The following is a 19,922-nucleotide window of genomic DNA, read 5'->3' on the forward strand; positions in this document are numbered from 1 at the left end:
TAGTAGCCAGGCAGTAGTAGCCATTCACATGACTCCTCTCTTTTCATCATCCGTGGCAAGCTAATTCTTTGTTTTCAGTAAATACTGTTTGATTTTGTTTCTAACTTAAGAATGTCTGCCTAAATACTTCATCCATAAATCATTTGGGTCTACTTATTAGTTCCTCACAAGTGTTTGGCAGTGCTCTATATAGGGGCAGACAGCTTGAGTGACATTTTTCCTGTAAAGGCATGATTGAAATTTCACCATTACCTAGTTGCAAATAGGACAACTAGTTTGCAGTGACAAGTACTGCCCCCAGAGCTGCAAACAGGATACTCCTAACATTGCTTTATATTCTCACTCCAACTGTATAAACAATAAAAAGTGTCTGTTGCCATGGATATGAACTTCCCCACTAAACTCCATTGCCATCTTGATGGATATGGGCATCCATTGGCAATGTAGAAATTGCCTCATGTTTACTGACAGCCAGTTAATTCTCAAACAAACTGATATGGTATGTGAGAGATGTTTTTACGCAATGTCACTGGAGGCAAAGCTCTCAAATAAAAGTACTCCTAGTGTCAATAGCATTGTCAAAAGTACACATGCTGCAACCGTCATACAGAATTCAAAGGAGACATATAGACCCACATATGCTGAGGCACTTAAATGTAACATTCCTAAACCCTAAAGTCCTTCTAGATGAAGTACACATAAATACCGTCAGCAGCCCCAAATGCACTCTTTCAAACCAACACCCACATCAACACATACAGCCACATCTCATAGAGCTTCTACTTCTAAACACATAAAGTAAGCCACCACATAATCCAACATTCTGGTCATTGGAGACTTCATTGTGAGAGACACTGATGTCCGTCTCACCAGGCTGAGTAATGAGAATTCATGGTCAGTTGCTTATCTGCCACATTATGCATGCATGCACTCAGATCATTGGACCACAACTACCAGTATGACTCAGTCAAAGTTCATGTGGGTGTATATAGCCTGAGACATACCTCCCTAGACTGTATGAAGAGAGACGACATGGGACTCTCTTAATGTGTCCCAGGCTGGTATGAGCCTAGTATTGAGCAGCATTTTACCATCTCCAAGTATGATGTCACATTACTAACAAACGGTAACTGACTTTAATAATTGGCTTTGTTTCTTGTGTCATTCTGACAATATTTGTCAGCAAGGAAGGAGATGATGCACAGACCACGCTGCTTTGCCAAGGATGGTCTGTACCTCTCCCCTCTAGGCTTTCAAATATTAGCTAAAACATTGTCTTCCCTAAGAGTGCCTTTTTTAGGTAATGCTAAACTAAAAGTACTTCCAATATAGTAAATCAAAAACAAGAAAATCTAAAGGTACTACTGCTCAATACTAGGAAGCAAAACAAAGCATTCCATTCCCTAAAAGCTCTCTTCACCCTAGAGAATACTGACATCTGTGCGGTCACTGTGAGATGGTTTAAAGGCACGAAGAGCACACTGACAGTGCAAGGGTTATAATGCCTTCCACACATTTAGACCAGCTACTACACAGACAGGAACTAACTGTGTACGTGTCTCAATTTACATCAGAAATATACACCTGAAGTCTGGTCAAACAAGACAATGCACTTGAGCTTCTCCATGTTCATATCACCATAGGCAAAATCCAGTAGCACTTCCTTGCAAACTTTAGATCTCCCTCTATGACCCAGGAAACTCATGCCATGTATTTAAACTTATTGGAAATAGTCACTGTCCAATACAATACCATATTTATGGGTGACTTAAATTACCCCACTGTTAACTGATAATCCTATACTACAGTAAACATACAAGCACAGAGATTCTTGGACTTTAAATACATAAACTCCCTGGACCAGCTTGTCAATACACCAAATAGGGGTGCGACCATTACTGGCTCTGGTCCTTAATATGGGAGAGTACTGCACACCCCATAATGTTTAATGTCTTTCTTGCTAAGGTCAGACCACAGATTGGTCTCCTTTGAAGTAAAATAAATAAATAAATAAATAAATAAATAACTGGACCCCCAGCTAGGCCTGGAATATTCAGGAACTACTCTAATACACTTCCTTATATTAAGTGATAACCTGGCAAAATTTCAAGCCCCTATAAACCCCGTGAACACTGCTGCCTATGCAGAACTGTTAAAAGAAACCCTATGCAAGCATGTTAACAGATGCATAGAGGCAGCTGTACCCACCTGGAAGAAGTGCAGAACTAACTCAACAAACAAGCCACCCTAATGGAATCACAAAGTCATTAGGCTGTATAACAGAAGAAAGAAAATCATGGCAAAAATTAGGAGTTACATCACCCAGCAGGACAAAAGTTCTCTCATCAAACTAAAACAGTTAATAGGACAAATAATCTACCAAAGCCAAATTTAAATTAAATTTGACTTCCTAGGCCAAGGGCAACCTATATCTACAACATTAAAGGCAATAGACAGTTGTGTGCAGAGTTCATTGTAAATGGAGCCACCTATACTGAGCAAGAAGATACAGCAAACTTACTGGCCTACAAATTCAGCTCCAACTTTACCCCTCTCCCTTCCCTCAGGAAATACCATCAAATATAACTCCCCCTGCTGTCACTAGGGAACAGGTCTTTAATGCTTTCTCTAAGGCCAAGAACACTGCATCAGTGGGCCCAGACAGTATCCCAGGATGCCTTCTAAGTAGCATGAAACATGACCTATCAGACCCGCTGGAGTTGCTGTTTAACTGTACCCTCCAAACAGGCTTCTTGCCTTATGAATGGAGAACAGCAACAGTCATCCCATAGGTGGGCCATCTGCAGACCCGGAAACTACAGACCAGTAAGTCTCACTAATCTCCTATGCAAAACCATGGAAACAATTATTATAGAAATGATCAATAATGATGTAGTAAACCTACTGACATTAAACCCAACCCAATCTGGATTTGTCAAAGGCAGATCATGCCTACTCAGTCTGGTGGACTTCTTTAAGAAGGTCACCAGAGCAGTGGATGAGGTGGCCAAGGCATGTGACATAATACCACACTTGGGCATTGTTGACAAGCTTAAGAGGTTAGGTACAAACCTTTGTCACCCAGTGGATAGGCAACTGGCTCACAGATAGGATCCAGGAAGTTAGAATTTGGTAGTCCACCTCTACAAAAAGGCCATACACGAGTGGCATCCCTTAGGGATCAGTCCTGGGACCATTACTTTTTGGCTTTTACTTCTCTGAGGTCAAAACCAATGTCAGTGGCCTCTGGCTGACTTAATTTGCAGATGATTGCAAATTAGGAGCTGTCATTGAATCCCACACTGCCACAAATGTTCTCTAGGAATGGTGTCATGAACTAAAACTCAATGTCAAGAAATGTGTATCAGTATCCTTCGGGAAGTCATCCACCTCTGGTAACTGTCATATTGACAACACACTTCTTAGATGTGACCTGATAGTCAGGGACTTAGGGACACACACACACAGTAATCTAACGTTTGACCATCAAGTATCTGCCGTAGTGAGGAAATCATTCTATGTTACGCAAATTATAAACAAATGTTTGGCATCTAGGTTTAAGGAAGTCGTTCCACTGTATATTGCATTCATCACACCTATCATTTAGTACAATGCACCTTTGATATGTACCTAACCAGGCATATCCAACAAATGGAACATCCACAGAGGTTTCTCAATAAAAGAATACTGGGCATAAGTGACAGGTTCTATGCAGACCACCTCAAGGCCCTATCCCCTGTATTCTGTCTTCTACAGGCAGTTGAGGGCAATCTATGCCTGGCATACAGGGCATTGTCAGACACCACTCTGGACCTCTTGCATATCTGCAACGAAAACAGCACCTGAATTACCTATTATAAAGACTTAAATCTTGCCTATGATATAACCAGGACCTGCTGGAAAGATGGGTATGTATCCCAGAGGCTACTCCATCTCTGTAACAGGCTCCCCATCCGTGTGAAGCAGAGTTCCTCCCTAATCCAATTCAAGTGTAACTTGGACAGTTGGATGGGGAACAAGAAGTTCATCCTTGTTTTGGCACCTGCGTCTCTAATGGATACAGGCAGCTGGTAAATAGTTAATCTTCCAGGCCACAGCTTGTAAGTGTTTCATCTCCTAAGCCCCTGATTACACTTACCAAGGGTATCAGTACTTATCATAGATTTGGGATGCATGGCTAGGCTTAAAAAGCCATTGTTTGTTACCCTAATAAACACCTATGAACCTATGACCTACTCTGGTAAGTAGACAGCTCAGTGGGTTAAGGGCAAGACAATAGCAAACAAAAAAAGAGCAGCCGTGACAGTGTCACCCTGGAATAACTTCCTTAGAATTTTTATCTATAGGATAATTTGTCCTTTATAATGGCTTAGCTGTAAAGTGGTTTGCCACTGTTTCATGGTCATGTATTAAATTTGATCAGTGTAGGGTGTAATCAGATACATCTGTACACATTCCTTTATCCATGAATGTGGGAGGCTGTCAAATACTTTTTGTAATATATCCATGTAGTACTTTGATCATTCCCCTTTTTACAGTTATCCATTATGAGTTTAACAACAAGTGATCCTTTGTTCCATATGACTTTCTTTTGTTACCCTTTTGTTCTGTTGCCATGATTGAGATTTTTTCTAAATGACTATAAACTCTTGTCTGCATCAGTTACAGTGTATAGTTTATACATTGTTAGATGGCAATTTACTGGTTCATAGTTTTTAGGATAGCTTGCAGGTTCACTACTAAGGAGGTATATTGTTTTTCCTGTTAACCAGGTTGGTATCTGTTCAGGGTGTATATAAGTAGTTTTTACTCAAGGCTAAATCTTTGTTTAAAGATATTAATACATTTAGCCAAATATTTAGGTACTGCATCTGGTTCATAGGTTCATACTAGGCTATCTGCCCTAGGGCTTTTATAAGCCTAGCCAGAATGTGTTTGGCTTTCGCCACCCATTTTAAATTTATTTTCCTATGCCCTTTTTCGAGGTTAGTATACTGTGCCTCTGTCTAACAGTGACACAGAAGTGATACCCGGGGTAAACCTACTATCTCCCATCCACTCATCAAGATTCCTCTTGAAGAGAGTCAATGAGGGACTCTGCCTAACCTGGACTGGGATTTTATTCCAGAGTGAAGGGAGCCTCTGGGTTATGAATCTGTCCCTCCAGCATGTCCTATTTATTTCAGTGCTGAGGTTCAAGTCTCTCTGGCGCGTAGCTCGATGGGATTTGGATTGTCTGAGGTGCAGCATGTCCATTAATTCCGGGTTGGACATGGCTTTATACGTCAGGCACAGATCGCCTCTGAACAGGCGGAATGCCACTGAGTAGAGCTGGAGTTTCTTTAACCGGGCAGCATATGGCATCTGTTTGAGCCCTTTGATCCTCTTGGTGAGGTACTTTTGGGGTCTTTCCAGTTGCTGCAGGTGTCTGGTAAGGTACATCCCCAAAGGGGCATTGTACTCAATTATGGGCCTGATGAGGGATGAGTAAAGAGGCATGATGACCTCCCCTGATCTAGATGTGAATCCCTTCATGATTAGGTGGGCTATATAAAATGTTTTTCTAACCACTTTGGCTACGTGGTTGTTAAATGAGAGATTGCTATCAACTTGGGTCTCCAGGTCCATAATTACTTCTTTTGTACTTAATGGATTACCACCTATGTGGTAATTTGTGGGCACTTTGTTTTTGCCAAAGAGGATGACTATACACTTTTTGGCATTTAGCTTGAGGCCATGGCTCTGGCACCAGTTGCCTGTTTCTATGAGGCCCTTTTGGAGGATGCTTGTGTCGGCTGGAGAGTCGATTATGGCGCCCAGTTTGCAGTCATCTGCGAACTTGGTCAGCCACATTCCTTCCGTGTTGGCCTGTACCTCCGAGAAATATATACCGAACAAGAGAGGTCCCAGGACTGAACCTTGTGGGACAACACTTGTAACTGGTTTGGAGTCCGACATGGCTCAAGCAATTCTAACCATGTGGGTTCTGTCCTTGAGCCAGTTTGCAATCCATCTAGTGATCCTTTGTTCCATATGACTTTCTTTTGTTACCCTTTTGTTCTGTTACCATGATTGAGATTTTTTCTAAATGACTATAAACTCTTGTCTGCATCAGTTCCAGTGTATAGTTTATACATTGTTAGATGGCAATTTACTGGAGATTTTCCAGCTAGGAGCTTTTCTTAATTTTGTTTCAATTTTTCTGGTCATTTCTTCATCCCATTTCATATCCTGCACATTTGAACTTCTTATTCTTTCTTGTACATCTTCTCTCCATTCAGCATCTTTGTTACATTCCTCAGGGTCTTCATAGATATTTCTCCAAAATATCTGGTTCTTCTTATTTTGGTGGTGGTCCTGTTCTTTTACTTTGTTTTCCAGTTCTCTCTAAAACTTTTTTGAGTCATCAATGAATTGCTGATTTCGCACTTTTCCTTCTGCATATCTTCTGTGTTATTCTGCCTGTGCTGATATCTTTAGTTTATTATTTGAAATAGTGTACAAGTGATCTTGGCCTGTTATAATATTTTGCATTGTTTTATCACGTATGTCTTTCCATGGATTTTTTTATCTTTTCCCTCTTCTATACTCTTCCAACAGTGACACTTCTTGTCTTAATTGCTATGCAGTTTTCTCTATTCGATTCTTCCATGTTGGCATTTGATTTCTCCCCCTTTCTTGTCCCTTACCGCCCTGTGCTTTTGTGGCAAGACTTTATCTGTTAGTAATTTACTTTTGTTATATCACATGAATTTCTGTTAATAGTGTTGAATACTGCATTAATTTGTTTTATCAAACTTCCAACATTTTGGGTCTTAATGATTTTCTGTAATCTATTTCTTTCATCTGTCTTAATATGTGTATTCATCTCTATTAAATCAAGCAACTCTTCCCTTAGATCCTTTCCTTCTAAACTGAGGTCACATTCTTTATTCTCCGTTTCCTGTGGAACATCATCTTGTGACATATTTTCTTCAACTACATCCTGCATCATCTGTTGCTCTTTCAGATGGGAGCTCACTTGGCCTATCACTCCATAACAAGGACTGCTTAGTGTTTCTGCTGTTTCCTGTTCCTTCCCTTGCTGTGCATCTCCAGCTGAACTTTTCTTCTGGTTTCCTCCTGAAGGCTTCAGAGTATCTTCATGTAGCAAGTAATCAGATGCTATGTGTTCCACCTGTTTCTCCTTAATTTGGGGACTTTTTGTTCCATCATGTTGTAACGTTAGCAGAGTTGGATTTTCTACACTCCTTCACTTTGCAGGTATCCCATAACTTCATTTGTATTTTTTTAACTTATCCACTACTAATCCTCTTTTGTCCTTTCTCCCTTTGTTTTCTTAGTTTTTGTATTGCAAAATTGTTCATATCTGGATGCCTTTGCCCGTGTGTCTCTCCAAAAAGGCAGCACCAAAGATATTTGTATTGCTTGGTTTTGCTTTCTCGCTTGTCTAAATATTGCATCGTATTAAATCTCTCTTTATTTCCCATGTCCATATTTCTTATTGAGATGTCTTCCACTCCTCTTGTTTCTCCTTACTTGGTAGACTCATTGTTTCATCATGCTATGACATAACCTGTGTTAGATTTTCTACACTAAATCCTTAACTTAGCAGGTATTACATAACTTCAACTTCTATTTTTTTAACTTCTGCTTTACTAGTATTCTGTTCTATGTTCCCCCTTTGTGTTTTTTTTTTTTGTATTGTGAAATTTTCTGTATGTGTGTCATTTTGCCAGTATTTCCCTCCAAATATCTTTGGAGCTGCTTTCTTTTTTTGTATTGATTAATCTGTTTTTTTCCTTTACACAAATATTGCACCATATCAGATCTGTCTTTCTTTCCCATGTCCATATTTCATTTTTATGTCTCTCACAAATCTATAGATTTTTTTCTTTGTTTTCACACTTCCTCAGTCGCTTCTTTATCTGAACACACCAAAGTTTCTTGGTCTGTATAATGTTTTTCATTAATCTGTTCTATTAATGAACACAAATTAACATTTGAAGCTTTTGACATGTTTTGTTTCTTCTGCAAGTATTTTTCTTTCCTCTCATATCTCTTAATCTTTTTATTCACTTTTTTAATTTCTCCAAGTCTTTTGGGTTTGTAATACCATGACAGGAATGGACTCCATTCCTAAGACAAGGTATAATTACCTTTATGAATTTAGTATTGTTTCAATTTTTGATGTTAGCCAAAAGTTCTCTTTGCAGCACCCGCAGTGTGTCCAGTAATGATGACTTCTGCAATTCAGAGAGTTACATGTATCGGTAACATATCTAAGTACAATTGTAAATTATTTTTTATAAGACCCGTTGCTCCTACTACTAATGGAACTGTCTAGGTATCTTTCTTCCATATTGCCTTCATTTCTGCCTGGAAATCCTGGTACTTTATAACTTTGTCTCTCTCTGTACATACTACACTGTAGTCACTGGGTGGAGTGATTTGAATAATCAATGCTATTTTTGTCTTCTTTTTCATGGACTGGTATATCTGGTTTTCTTGCATCTATTTTTGAACAGTTGGTAATGGATGATCCCATATGATATAAACTTAATCATTTTCTGTGATGCTTTATGGCTCACGTTACCAGTGCTTTTCAGTTACTTCAGTATTACAATGTTTGCACAATCCCCAATGCAACAGTCTTGCTACATTATTATACCTTTCGGTGTACAGCCCTTCTGCCATTAGTATATCGCAGCCAGCAACAAGATATGCAACTGTTTCCTATTCTGTTTTACAAAACTTACATTTGTCTGTTTCTTCTACTTGATCAATGGACTTCGTAAACCAACGTTTATGCAGTCCAGTATCTTGAGCCACCAATATTAACCTTTCATCTTTTGGTTTAAATTCACCTTTCCGTAACTATTTCTGCATTCGATCCTGATCAACATGAAGTTGCTCGAAGAGTTTCCTATACTTGCAACTTTATTTATGCAGTTTCCACATTTCTTGCCTTCTCATGTGATCCTTCACCTTACATTCTTTCTTTAGTTTTCTTGGCACATTCAGTTGCTACCTGATTTTTATCTACTTATGGTTTGATTTCCATTCCCACTTGATGTTGATATGCTTCTGCTGAACTAAGCAGGGACGTCATCTTAGACTTGTTCTCCTCATGTTTCAAAGCTTTTACTACATATGGGTCTTGTGAGGTCAGAAGATGTGTATGTAGTCCCACTATTGCATATCTATACATCTAATCAATTTTGAGGAGGCCCATACCTCCTTCAGAACAGGGGAATATATAGTCTTGGTATGCACTGATTTTTTTATAAACCATTTGAATAGCATGAAGCATCCTTCTTGTTTTCCTGTCCAAACTATCCACCACCTTTGGGGCCAGTCAGTCACTCCAAAATTGTAAGTTTGGGCATGAAAAGCAAATTGGTTTATAACCTGGACTTTGTTCCTACATGTCAGTGCTGTTTTTGGTATTGATGTAAGCCTTCTAAAATATTCCTTACTGAGTTTATTTGCATTTGTTCATGTTTTGTTGTTGATCCTTCATCAATTCCAAACATTTATATACTCCCTCTTGCTCAAGTTCGTTTATATCTCATTCCAGTCCCAAACTGATGTTTTCTTGGTGCTGCAGCTTTCCTTCTTTAAAGGTTGCTTTTGCCCATTTATCAAGACTAAATGACATTCTTATATCATCTGAAAAAGTTTTGACCACTTTCAGTTGTGCTTTTGATGCCTCATCTGATAAACTGTAGAGTTTTAAATAATCTACAAAAAGAAGATAAGTCTATACACTTTGTTGTTTTCTGGGAACCAAATTAAAGCCATGACCTAGTCTGCGTATGTATATATAGATATATTTGTATCTATTTGTATCTGTCTGATCATATATATCTATATATATATATATTCTCACTATATACTCACTAGCCCCACCTCGTAAAATTAGGACAAAAGCAACCTTATCTCCTTGGCTAACAAAAAACACAAGAACTCTCATGAAATCTAGAGATAAGTCCTGGAAAAAATGGCTTCAAACTAAAAACCCAAAAAACCTACAAAGTTATAAAGAACAAAGAAACCTGGCCAAAAGGCTTATCAATAAAGACAAAAAAGAATTCTACTCCAACCCCCCTTCCACTCTAAAATCAAACCCCAAAGAATTTTGGAATGCTGTCAATCAAATACTTCATCCAGGAAACCCTACCTCACCAAACCCTACCCCTGAAAAGACACCAGAAGAAACTGCTAACACCTTCAATTCTTACTTTGTCGAATCAATATCCAAACTCTTTAACTCCAATAGCTCCACTACAACTGACCCAATAAACCAAGCTTCCTTCTCAACAACTACTCCCAAAATCTTCTCCCTGAAGCCTATCTCTACAACCTACATTCGAACCCTACTCTCCAAACTAAAACCCTGCTCAGTATCTGCTGACAACATCCCATCATACTTTCTCCAGACAGCTGCCCACTCACTCGCCCTTCCCTTCTCTATCATCATAAACCGCTCAATCTCTGAATCCAAAGTACCATCCGTCTGGAAACATTTCTACACCTTGCCAATCCACAAAGTTGGTAACTCCACTGAAATCTCAAACTTTAGACCTATTGCCATCCTCTCCCCTCTGTCAAAAGTTCTCGAAAAGTGCATATATACTCAAGTCATGGATCATCTCTCTCAGGAAAACCTACTTACCCCAACACAACATGGTTTCTGACCTAAGCATATCACATATACTGCACTTCTATCATTTCTCAACACTATCTCCCTGGCCAGAGATGACCATAAACTTATCTCCTGTCTCTTCCTTGATCTCTCAAAGGCCTTTGATACTGTTTCTCACTCTCTACTACTAAACAAACTGTCTGACCTTAACTTCTCTCCTGACACAGTGGCTTGGTTCGATAGCTACTTAAAAGATGGATTTCATTCAGTAAAATAGGACACTGCTTTATCTACTCCCCTTCCAATTCAAATGGGAGTCCCACAAGGATCCATTCTTGGGCCACTGCTTTTCAACATCTTTACAAACCTGCTCTATACCTCCTGCCCACTTTCCTCTGTTGTCCAGTACGCTGATGACTCTACAGTCATTACAATAGCTAACTCTCCCACTGGACTCTTATCAGCTACCCAAACATCCTTTAACTCAGTAGAAACATGGCTCTCAAACAACAAACTCATCCCCATCCCCAAGAAAACAAAGCTCCTACTTTTCCTTCCCAAAACATCCAACCATATAAAGTCCTCATTTACTATCCTGTCACTTAATAACACTCCTTTTGTAGTTGAATCTAGCTCAAAACTACTGGGAATCACAATCGATCAACTAAATTCGACCTCCACATAAACAACTGTATAAGGAATACTCACTTTAAATTAGGCCTACTTTATAGACATAAAAAAAATCTCACCCAGGAAGCTAGAATAACCCTCACTCATTCCTACCTTCTTCCCTGCCTAACATATTGTTCACAAATTCTTACTAACCTAAACTCCTCTCTCCTCACTAGACTTGAGACCACATACCACAAAGTAGCTAGATTTGCAACTCAACTTTCCTATAGATCTTACCACTGTCTCTCTCTAAGATATTTAAACAGGCTAGAGTTACCTCACCTGCTCCTTCTCTCCCAGCTCCAAACCATACATGCAGTTTTCTACCAACCATCTTTCTGTCCACACCATCATCTTACACACCATCATCTCTCACTATACTCCCACAAGAAGCCTCTGAAGCTCCTCCCAAGACCTCCTAAAAATCTTTAAGCCAAAATCTAAAGCAGGGTGTAGCCTATACAGCTATTATACCTCAATCAAATGGAACAAACTTCCCTTTGAAATTGAACACTCACACATCCCAAACAGTTTAAACTAACTCTAAAAGAATATTTTAACAGGAAATGGATCTGCCAATGCTCAAATCCACCCTGAAAACTCTCTGTCTCTCTCCACTATTCAATAGCTTTTTCCCCTCTCTCTAACTTTTATTCCTTCCTGATTGTTTAATTGTAAAATTTAATATTCATCTCCTATGTTACTCTTCTATTCTAACCACTACTTTCAAAAGTGCTCTGACTTATCTACCTATTACATAATTCTATGTATGCTGCGGTAGCGTTGTTGCCTCACAGTAAGACGCTGTCCGGTTCGATTCTCAGCTAGAGTGTCTTCTGCGTGGAGACATGCGTGAATGGGCGTACCTTCGTTGAAGGTTGTGCGTCAGGCCTGGCAAGCCGGTACATAAAAATCAACCGCCAATCATTAGCGGACCGGAGTTCCGCTATGGCGACCCCTAACCGGGAAAAGCCGAAAGACACATACATACATACTAGTGTTTATGACAAAATGTAATCAGTATATTCTCAAAATTCTCCTGTAGCCTGCTAACTGATTTGCCTTATTCCATCTGTATAATACCTGTTAATAATGACAAACTGTTATATCTATTTACTGGAGCTTTTCTCCCCGGGTCTCTGCTGAAAAAGGGCTTCGGCTCAGTCAGACATTCCAGGGCAACAAATGTAAAATAAATAAATAATAATAAATGTGTGTGTGTGTGTGTGTGTGTGTGTGTGTGTGTGTGTGTGTATATATATATATATATATATATATATATATATATATATATATATATATATATATATATATATATATATATGTATGTATATGTATGTGTGTGTATATGTATATTTATATATAAATACATATATTCTTTTTTTTGTCTTTACATATATATATATATATATATATATATATATATATATATATAAAATATATCTTTCCAACACAACAATCAGTGCATGAACCCTAGGAACGGTACATGGTCTGAGTTAAATACATTAAACAAAACAACACCAGCACTCCAAATATTGAATTCAGGCTATTTAATAACCATAAGCCTTTACATAGCAGCATGCAACGCTCGTAACGTAAAAAAATAAGTAAAAAAAAAATGTTTTTGAGTCACTCCAAAAAGAAACACAGAGAAGTTGATTTCAGAAAAGCATTCAAGGTTGGTTTTGCTGATTCTGATAAGGAAGCACCAGAAAAAGTACAAGGAATCAGTAAAACAACCTCAAATGCTTTTCTGAAATCAACTTGTCTGTGTTTCTTTTGCAAGGTTTTCTGTCTTTTTTCTTAATTTTTACTTTTTAAAGTGAGTCAGTAAAAAGCATTCTTTATTAAAAAATTTTTTTAACCGATTTGTCTTATTTTCATTTTTTAGTAATCAGTCAGTATTACTGTGAATCGTCAGGGAAATTTCTTAATACACGCATTTTCTGTAATGCATCCCCGTTGCAAAACGTATTGCTATACAGGCATTTTGTGATCTGTTGGCAAGTATATGTAGTGTACAAGTCAAGAAAGGCCAGTTCAGCAATTGTGCGAGTCAAGAAAGTCCAGTTTAATGATCCGTTTTATTTTACTTTTTTTAGTCGTCAGACAAGGTTACTCTTTTCACATCATCTCTTTAGATTAACACACACACACACACACACACACACACACACACACACACACACACACACACACACACACTTACTTTAAAATAACGGAACTGCAATTGCATAATTACATAGGAAGTCTTAGGACAGTAAAACTTGAAACTCAGCAGTAATTCAAAGTAAGGTGATAGGGGTGGAGAGGCCAGATGATGATACAACTCCGTGGGTGTTGCTTCTGTGCTTCTGCAACCAATACAAGAAGTGTAAGAGAACCACAGAGGGACAGAGCCCCAAAGCCATTTTCACTAAAAAGCATTCTAATAATAAATATGACAAAGTAGACTGGTTTTGCCCATTAGCGTCATCAGTGCAATAACATGCACTCCAATAAAGTGCATACGTTTATATTAGTGTATTTAAAGAGACATCACATCATTAATAGAAGAGAAAACCCAAAAATTCATTGATAACTAAAGATAGATTCTGCTATTTATATTTATCAAATGGATTGCAACCATTAAATACAAATGTGAGAATACATACATAAATATAAACAGTTTTACTGTAACTATAAACTAGAAAAATATTAACTATTGAAAAATAGCCACTAAGTGGCTAACTTTTTAATCGCATCAAAATTTGTATAACACCAAATCAAAAATATTCATCATGTCCAGGTCTATAAATAGCACCAAGGTTAATCATCTACATTTTTCTTTCCTGTCTAAAAGTTCATGTTTAGATTCTAAAAATAAACCAACCCCAACAATAGAAGCAATGCAAATAAAAACAAAACACGCAGTAATATGTTCCAACTTATGTTTGTATGAAGCACTTCTGTCATGCTTAGAATCTAAACATGAACTTTTAGATAGGGTGTGTGTGTGTGTGTGTGTGTGTGTGTGTGTGTGTGTGTGTGTGTGTGTGTGTGTGTGTGTGTGTGTGTGTGTGTGTGTGTGTGTGTATATATATATATATATATATATATATATATATATATATATATATATATATATATATATATATATATATAATGTGTGTGTACACACACACACACACACACATATATATATATATATATATATATATATATATATATATATATATATATATATATATATATATATATATATATATATATATTTATACACATATATATATATCTATAGTGAATTTTTGATTTCATCCTCACATATGGGGTTCGGATCCAGTTCTGGCATTACTAAGCTCGTGGCAACCAAAAAGCTGTTGGACACCTCCCTTTACCCACAGTGCACCTCTTCCTGTTACCTCAGATGTCATTTCCCGCTTCTTGAAGACATGGTCTAAACCTTTTGCTCTTGGGCAGGTGATATTTCTACATTTTCTTGAGAATCTTTTGCCAATTTTTTTCGCTTTCGGTATAGTGCGATTAGTTCCTTTTTCTTTGAGGATTCACTTCACTTGTGTCCATGTGCATGTGTGTGTCCATATGCGTGTGTATCCATGTGCGTGTGTCTCAGTGCATCCGCACATGTGTGTGCCCATATGTGCACGTGCGCGTGTGTGTGGTCTTGGCCATTCCTTTATCCTTTTAATGGCTGAGAAGCAAGAAAAGCCCACAGGCTTTAAAAAGTTTACCAAGTGTGTTCACAAAATTCCATACAGTGACTCACACACCTTGTGTTTTTACTACTTGGGCCTCTACAATCTGCAGGAAGACTGTGCTTTTTGCCACTCCTTTAATCACCGGGCCATGGTTGAAAGGAAAGTTATCATAGTTCTGCTTCATAAAAGTCATGTGAAAAAGAGAAGAAATTTTATCTTACAGCTTTCGTGATCTGTTTGTCTTTTCAAGTCAAGCTGAGTTTCTCCCGCAACCAAGTCTGTAGATCTTTCTGTTAACAACTGCATCTACTGTAATGGTTCTGGTAATTCAGGAGGCACCGTTTGGTGCTTTTAAGTTTCCTCTGATCAATTTCTTGCTAGCAATCTCCTGGAATCCCAATCCTTGGTCACACACCTCTCTTTATGTGAAATGCTGACATCTCTATATGTCAGAGCTTGCTGTCCAAAGCTCCAAATCGTGTTACAGTGGCTGCTTCCTCTTCAGTAGCTCTCTGTGCTTTGTCTTCTCTCATTCTGTCCGTAGCAGATCTTTTTTGGTGAAGGGGGGGGGGGCAAGGCCCTCTCCATTCTAGGTAAGTGTGTAGATTCCTGGTCTTATTACTCCAACGCTGCAGCTCCCAGACCCCACAGCAGTCACTTGGGGATACTGAACCTCAGTTTAGTTTATATGACTGTGCATGCGTGTATGTGTGTGCACACTGACATATTGTGCCAGTGATAGTTCCTTCAAACTATATTAGAAAATGTCAAAACTAGTTTGAAAATACATACAGTGGATATAAAATGTTTACACATCCCTGTTAAAATGCCAGGTTTTTGTGATGTAAAAAATGAGACCACAATAAATCATTTCAAAACTTTTCCCACCTTTAATGTGACCTATAACCTGTACAATTCAGTTGAAAAACAAATAAATCTGTTAGGGGGAAAAATATAAAAATGTACAATTAACTGGTTCCATGAGTGTGCACACCCTTAATCTAATAGTTTGTTGAAGCACCATTTGATTTAATTACAGCATTCGGTCTTCTTGGGTACACACTTGCCATCAATTAGAGACTCTGATTAATCCCAAATAAAGTTCTGCTGTCCTAGTAGGATTTTCCTGACATTTACTCAGTTGTCTGCTACAGCAAAAGTCATGGTTTGCAGAGAGCTTACAAAGCATCAAAGGGATCTCATTATTGAAAGTATCAGTCAAGAGAAGGGTACAAATAAATTTCCACAGCATTGTATATACCAAGGAACACAGTGAAGACAGTCATCAAAAAGTGGAGAAAATATGAGACAACAGTGACGTTGCAAAGAACTACCGGACGTCCCTCCATAATTGATGAAAAGACCAGGTGAAAACTGGTCAGGGAGGCTGCCACGAGACCTACAGCAACAATGAAGGAGCTGCAGGAATTTCTGGCAAGTACTGGTTGTGTACTACATGTGACAATCTCCCGTATTCTCCATATGTCTGGGCTAAGGGGTAAGGTTGCAAGATGGAAGCCTTGTCTTGTGTGGAAAAACATCCTGGCCCAGCTAAAATTTGCAAAACAATACATCGTCTCCCAAAAGCATGTGTGAAAATGTGTTCTGGAACTTTTTGGCCACAATTCCAAAAGGTACGTTTGGCACAAAAACAACACTTCGCATCACCAAAAGAACACCATTTCCACAGTGAAGCATGTTGGTGGCAGTATCATGCTTTTGGGTTGCTTTTCTTCAGCTGGAACTGGGCTTTAGTCAAGGTGGAGGGAATTATGAACAGTTCCAAATATCTGTCACCTTTGGCCAAAAACTTTCAGGCATCTGCTAGAAAGATGAAGAGGAATTTCACCTTTCAACACAAGGACCCTAAGCATACATCCATATCAACAAAAGAATGACTTCATCAGAAGAAAATTTAAGTTTTGGAATGACCCAGCCAAAGCCCAGACCTAAATCCAGCAGAATATCTGTGGGGTGACCTGAAGAGGTTTGTGCACATGTGATGCCCTCTCATTCTGACAGATTTGGAGCACTTTTGCAAGGAAGAGTGGGCAAATATTTTTTTATATTTTTTCACCCTAATAGATTTTTATGTTTTTCAGTTGAATTGTACAGGTTATAGGACACATTGAAGGTGGGAAAAGTTTTGAAATAATTTATTGTGGTCTCATTTTTTTTATATCACCAAAACCTGGCATTTTAACAGGGGTGTGTAAACTTTTTATATCCACTGTAAATTTATACTCTCCGTGCAATGATAGCCGAAAGCAGTCCGTAATTCTGGGACAGACTTATGGATAATGGTAAATAGAATAGGGACTGATAATTACTTGTAAGATTTTACCTCTCACGTTCAATAAAATCTACAGTTTTAGCTCAAGTTCCAGGAACAAGGACAGCATTTGAGTTTTTTCCCCCTGGGGTCTTCTTTCAAGGAAGAGAAAAGAGGTGGTTGTTCAATTTGTATTCTACTGTTTCCCCTGATGGTGTTTATGTATTTTTGTACCGTACTTGTGATGTTGTCATGCATGTTTCTGACAACTGCTAGAGTATTCATGCTCTCAAGAATATGCTATTACAGATATTACAGGTTCATTCTTTTTTCACCTATAATTATCCATTTGACAAAACAATATTCATTTTAGTTTTTGCTTGATTAAGTTTATTTGCCCTTTTCACACTTCCAAAGCAATCTTAAACATATCCTCTGCATTACAAGTCTTTATGAACCATGTGACCCACTGGCTGTTTTATCTGCCTATGTTATTTATTTTGTAACTGTCAAGTATGTAAAGTGGATGTGCTTTTGTACAAGCTTTCTGTAATGCACAGCATTCCAAGCTTTTAGAACTGCTCATGGCCCGAGTTATATAGACTTTGAGACTGCATTTTGTCTACTGCTTGTTTGGCTGGTTGTAATATTGACACTCTGGCCAATTTGTGTTTTGTATTCATTGTTTTGTGTTTGATTGCTGAATCATTGTGGTCTTGCTTTCAGTGTATTTGGCTGGGATCATGTCACTCAGGGGCTTGTAGAGCTTGGCTTCATGCTGATGGATTCCTTTGGACCGAAAATTGTTCTTGGTGGGAAAGTCTGTGACATCAACCCTACTGTTTTGAAGACACCAGCTCAGCATGCCTGCAGACTGGGAGCTACAATTTTGCTTGAGACATTTAAGGTAAGAACAATGAAGATGTTAATTTTTTAACTGTATTTTAAAGTGGTATTTACTTTTATGCGTTTAGTACAGTGGTTAATGCCAGTTTCTGTATCTAAATGTGAATGTTTTTTCAAGGAAGTGAACTATAATATCTATACTATACTATAATATAAATTTCTTACTACTATATCCACAACCAGATCAATATGCATTTAAAATGCCACACCACTAACTGCTGAAGATTGAGTCTCTTGACTTCCATCTTTTCCTCTGAGATTTCGCTGCCTTTGTCATTATAAGGCTTTCTAAGGGAAGGACTGTTTGTTGTTTCCCTCAGTTCTTTCATGTTTTGTCTCTGGTGGGAACAGAAAGTCTCATTTAGATCATTTTTTCAGCAAGTATGGTTTCTTCATTTGCTTAAGTGTATGTACCATTGAAATTCTTCAGAATTGCTCTGTTGACATTATTTATGGGCTGCAATATAACAAAACTGAATAGGCACACGGTGCTTTTTTTCTCAGGCAAGAACAAAATCTGAGATGTTCTTCATTAGATCACTGTTGCAGTATTCTTAACATCTGAGACTTTCTCCACCTTGGTCTCGACCATCTGGCAGTTCTTGTGAAGCTCAAGATTCTTCCTCCATGAACAATATATCATTCCCAGGCACACACCAGCATGGTGATACAAGAGGTACAAACATCTCCATAATTTTCATAGTTTTCTTGCTGTATTCATCTATGTAGACCATCATCAGCATTCACGGCAATTCTATCTGTTACAGTCTTTTAAGGTTAGACAGGTAGGTACTCTGCTGGGGAATTTTTTGTATTATAGAATTTGTAATTTTATTCATGTGTAGATCACTGATGCAGAATCCTTAGCTTAATGGGTCCTAACCCCTCTGACCGGCCAGCTTGCAAAGCTGAAGGAGGGCACCTTACTTGCACTCCAAGTGTCAGGACCTTGAGTAGTGCTCCACATAAAGAAGCTGGAGAGTAGAAAGCTTCAAAGCTTTTTTGCCATCAAAGAGCACTCCTTTGTTGGGCATCATGGAAGTATTGATTGACTAGTGATCCTTCATGGCCCAGCAGAGTAGTCCCCTCATTTGAAAAACTTCCACTTATTTTATTTCTGTAAGGAAAACTTGTGTTTTGCTGTTAGAAATTTATGGTTTTAGGAAACTTACTGTTTTTGGTTTGTGATTGCTTTTCTAAGAGAGCGATTGTGTAAATGCTTATGTCATTTTTTTTTTTTTTTTTTTTTTTTTAAGAAAAAAAATGTTTTTTTGACAATTTTAGTCGTGTTTTGTGTATTTGTGAGATTCTGGCTTGTTGGAGACCGTCAATAGTTTACTTTCCTCAGAACCACTTGTCTGCTGTATTCTTGTCCAGACTTTGATATCCACTTTCAAATTCTTTTTTCTTGGTTAACTGATGGAACAATACATGGTACTGCGGATTTAGCTTCTTCTGTCAAAAAGAATAATGTTGTCAGGGAAACTTTAGATGTTAGGCCAGTTCCTGTTGTGCCTCACCAGCTGCTGGGTGACTCAGCTTTGGCACCTGTTGTTCGTCAGACCACTCATCTTCTCTCCCAGTCTTTTTGGTGTAGAATATCCAGCCACCAAAGACAGATTGATAGCCATATCCTTTGTGGTTGTAGGGATGTTCTTGGTGGGCAAGGGAGAACCACTGTGGTTAGTTTCAGTAGAAGCAGATTAAGGTTTTTCACTTGGCCAGG

At 38.3% G+C, this 19,922-nt stretch overlaps 1 protein-coding gene across 2 annotated transcripts in view; it reads left to right on the top strand.

Moving 5' to 3' along the window:
• FANCI (FA complementation group I) overlaps window positions 1-19,922 on the top strand; it is a 2,406,750-nt gene that overhangs the window by 884,868 nt on the left and 1,501,960 nt on the right. For both annotated transcript variants that reach the window (XM_044078210.1, XM_044078208.1), the window contains exon 13: window positions 18,017-18,197. In XM_044078210.1, coding sequence (XP_043934145.1) covers window positions 18,017-18,197 — 181 coding nt within the window. The remainder of the gene's footprint in view (window positions 1-18,016; window positions 18,198-19,922) is intronic.

Source organism: Protopterus annectens, chromosome 7.part0, assembly GCF_019279795.1.
Source record: "Protopterus annectens isolate FY-2018-M chromosome 7.part0, PAN1.0, whole genome shotgun sequence".
NCBI lineage: Eukaryota > Metazoa > Chordata > Ceratodontiformes > Protopteridae > Protopterus > Protopterus annectens.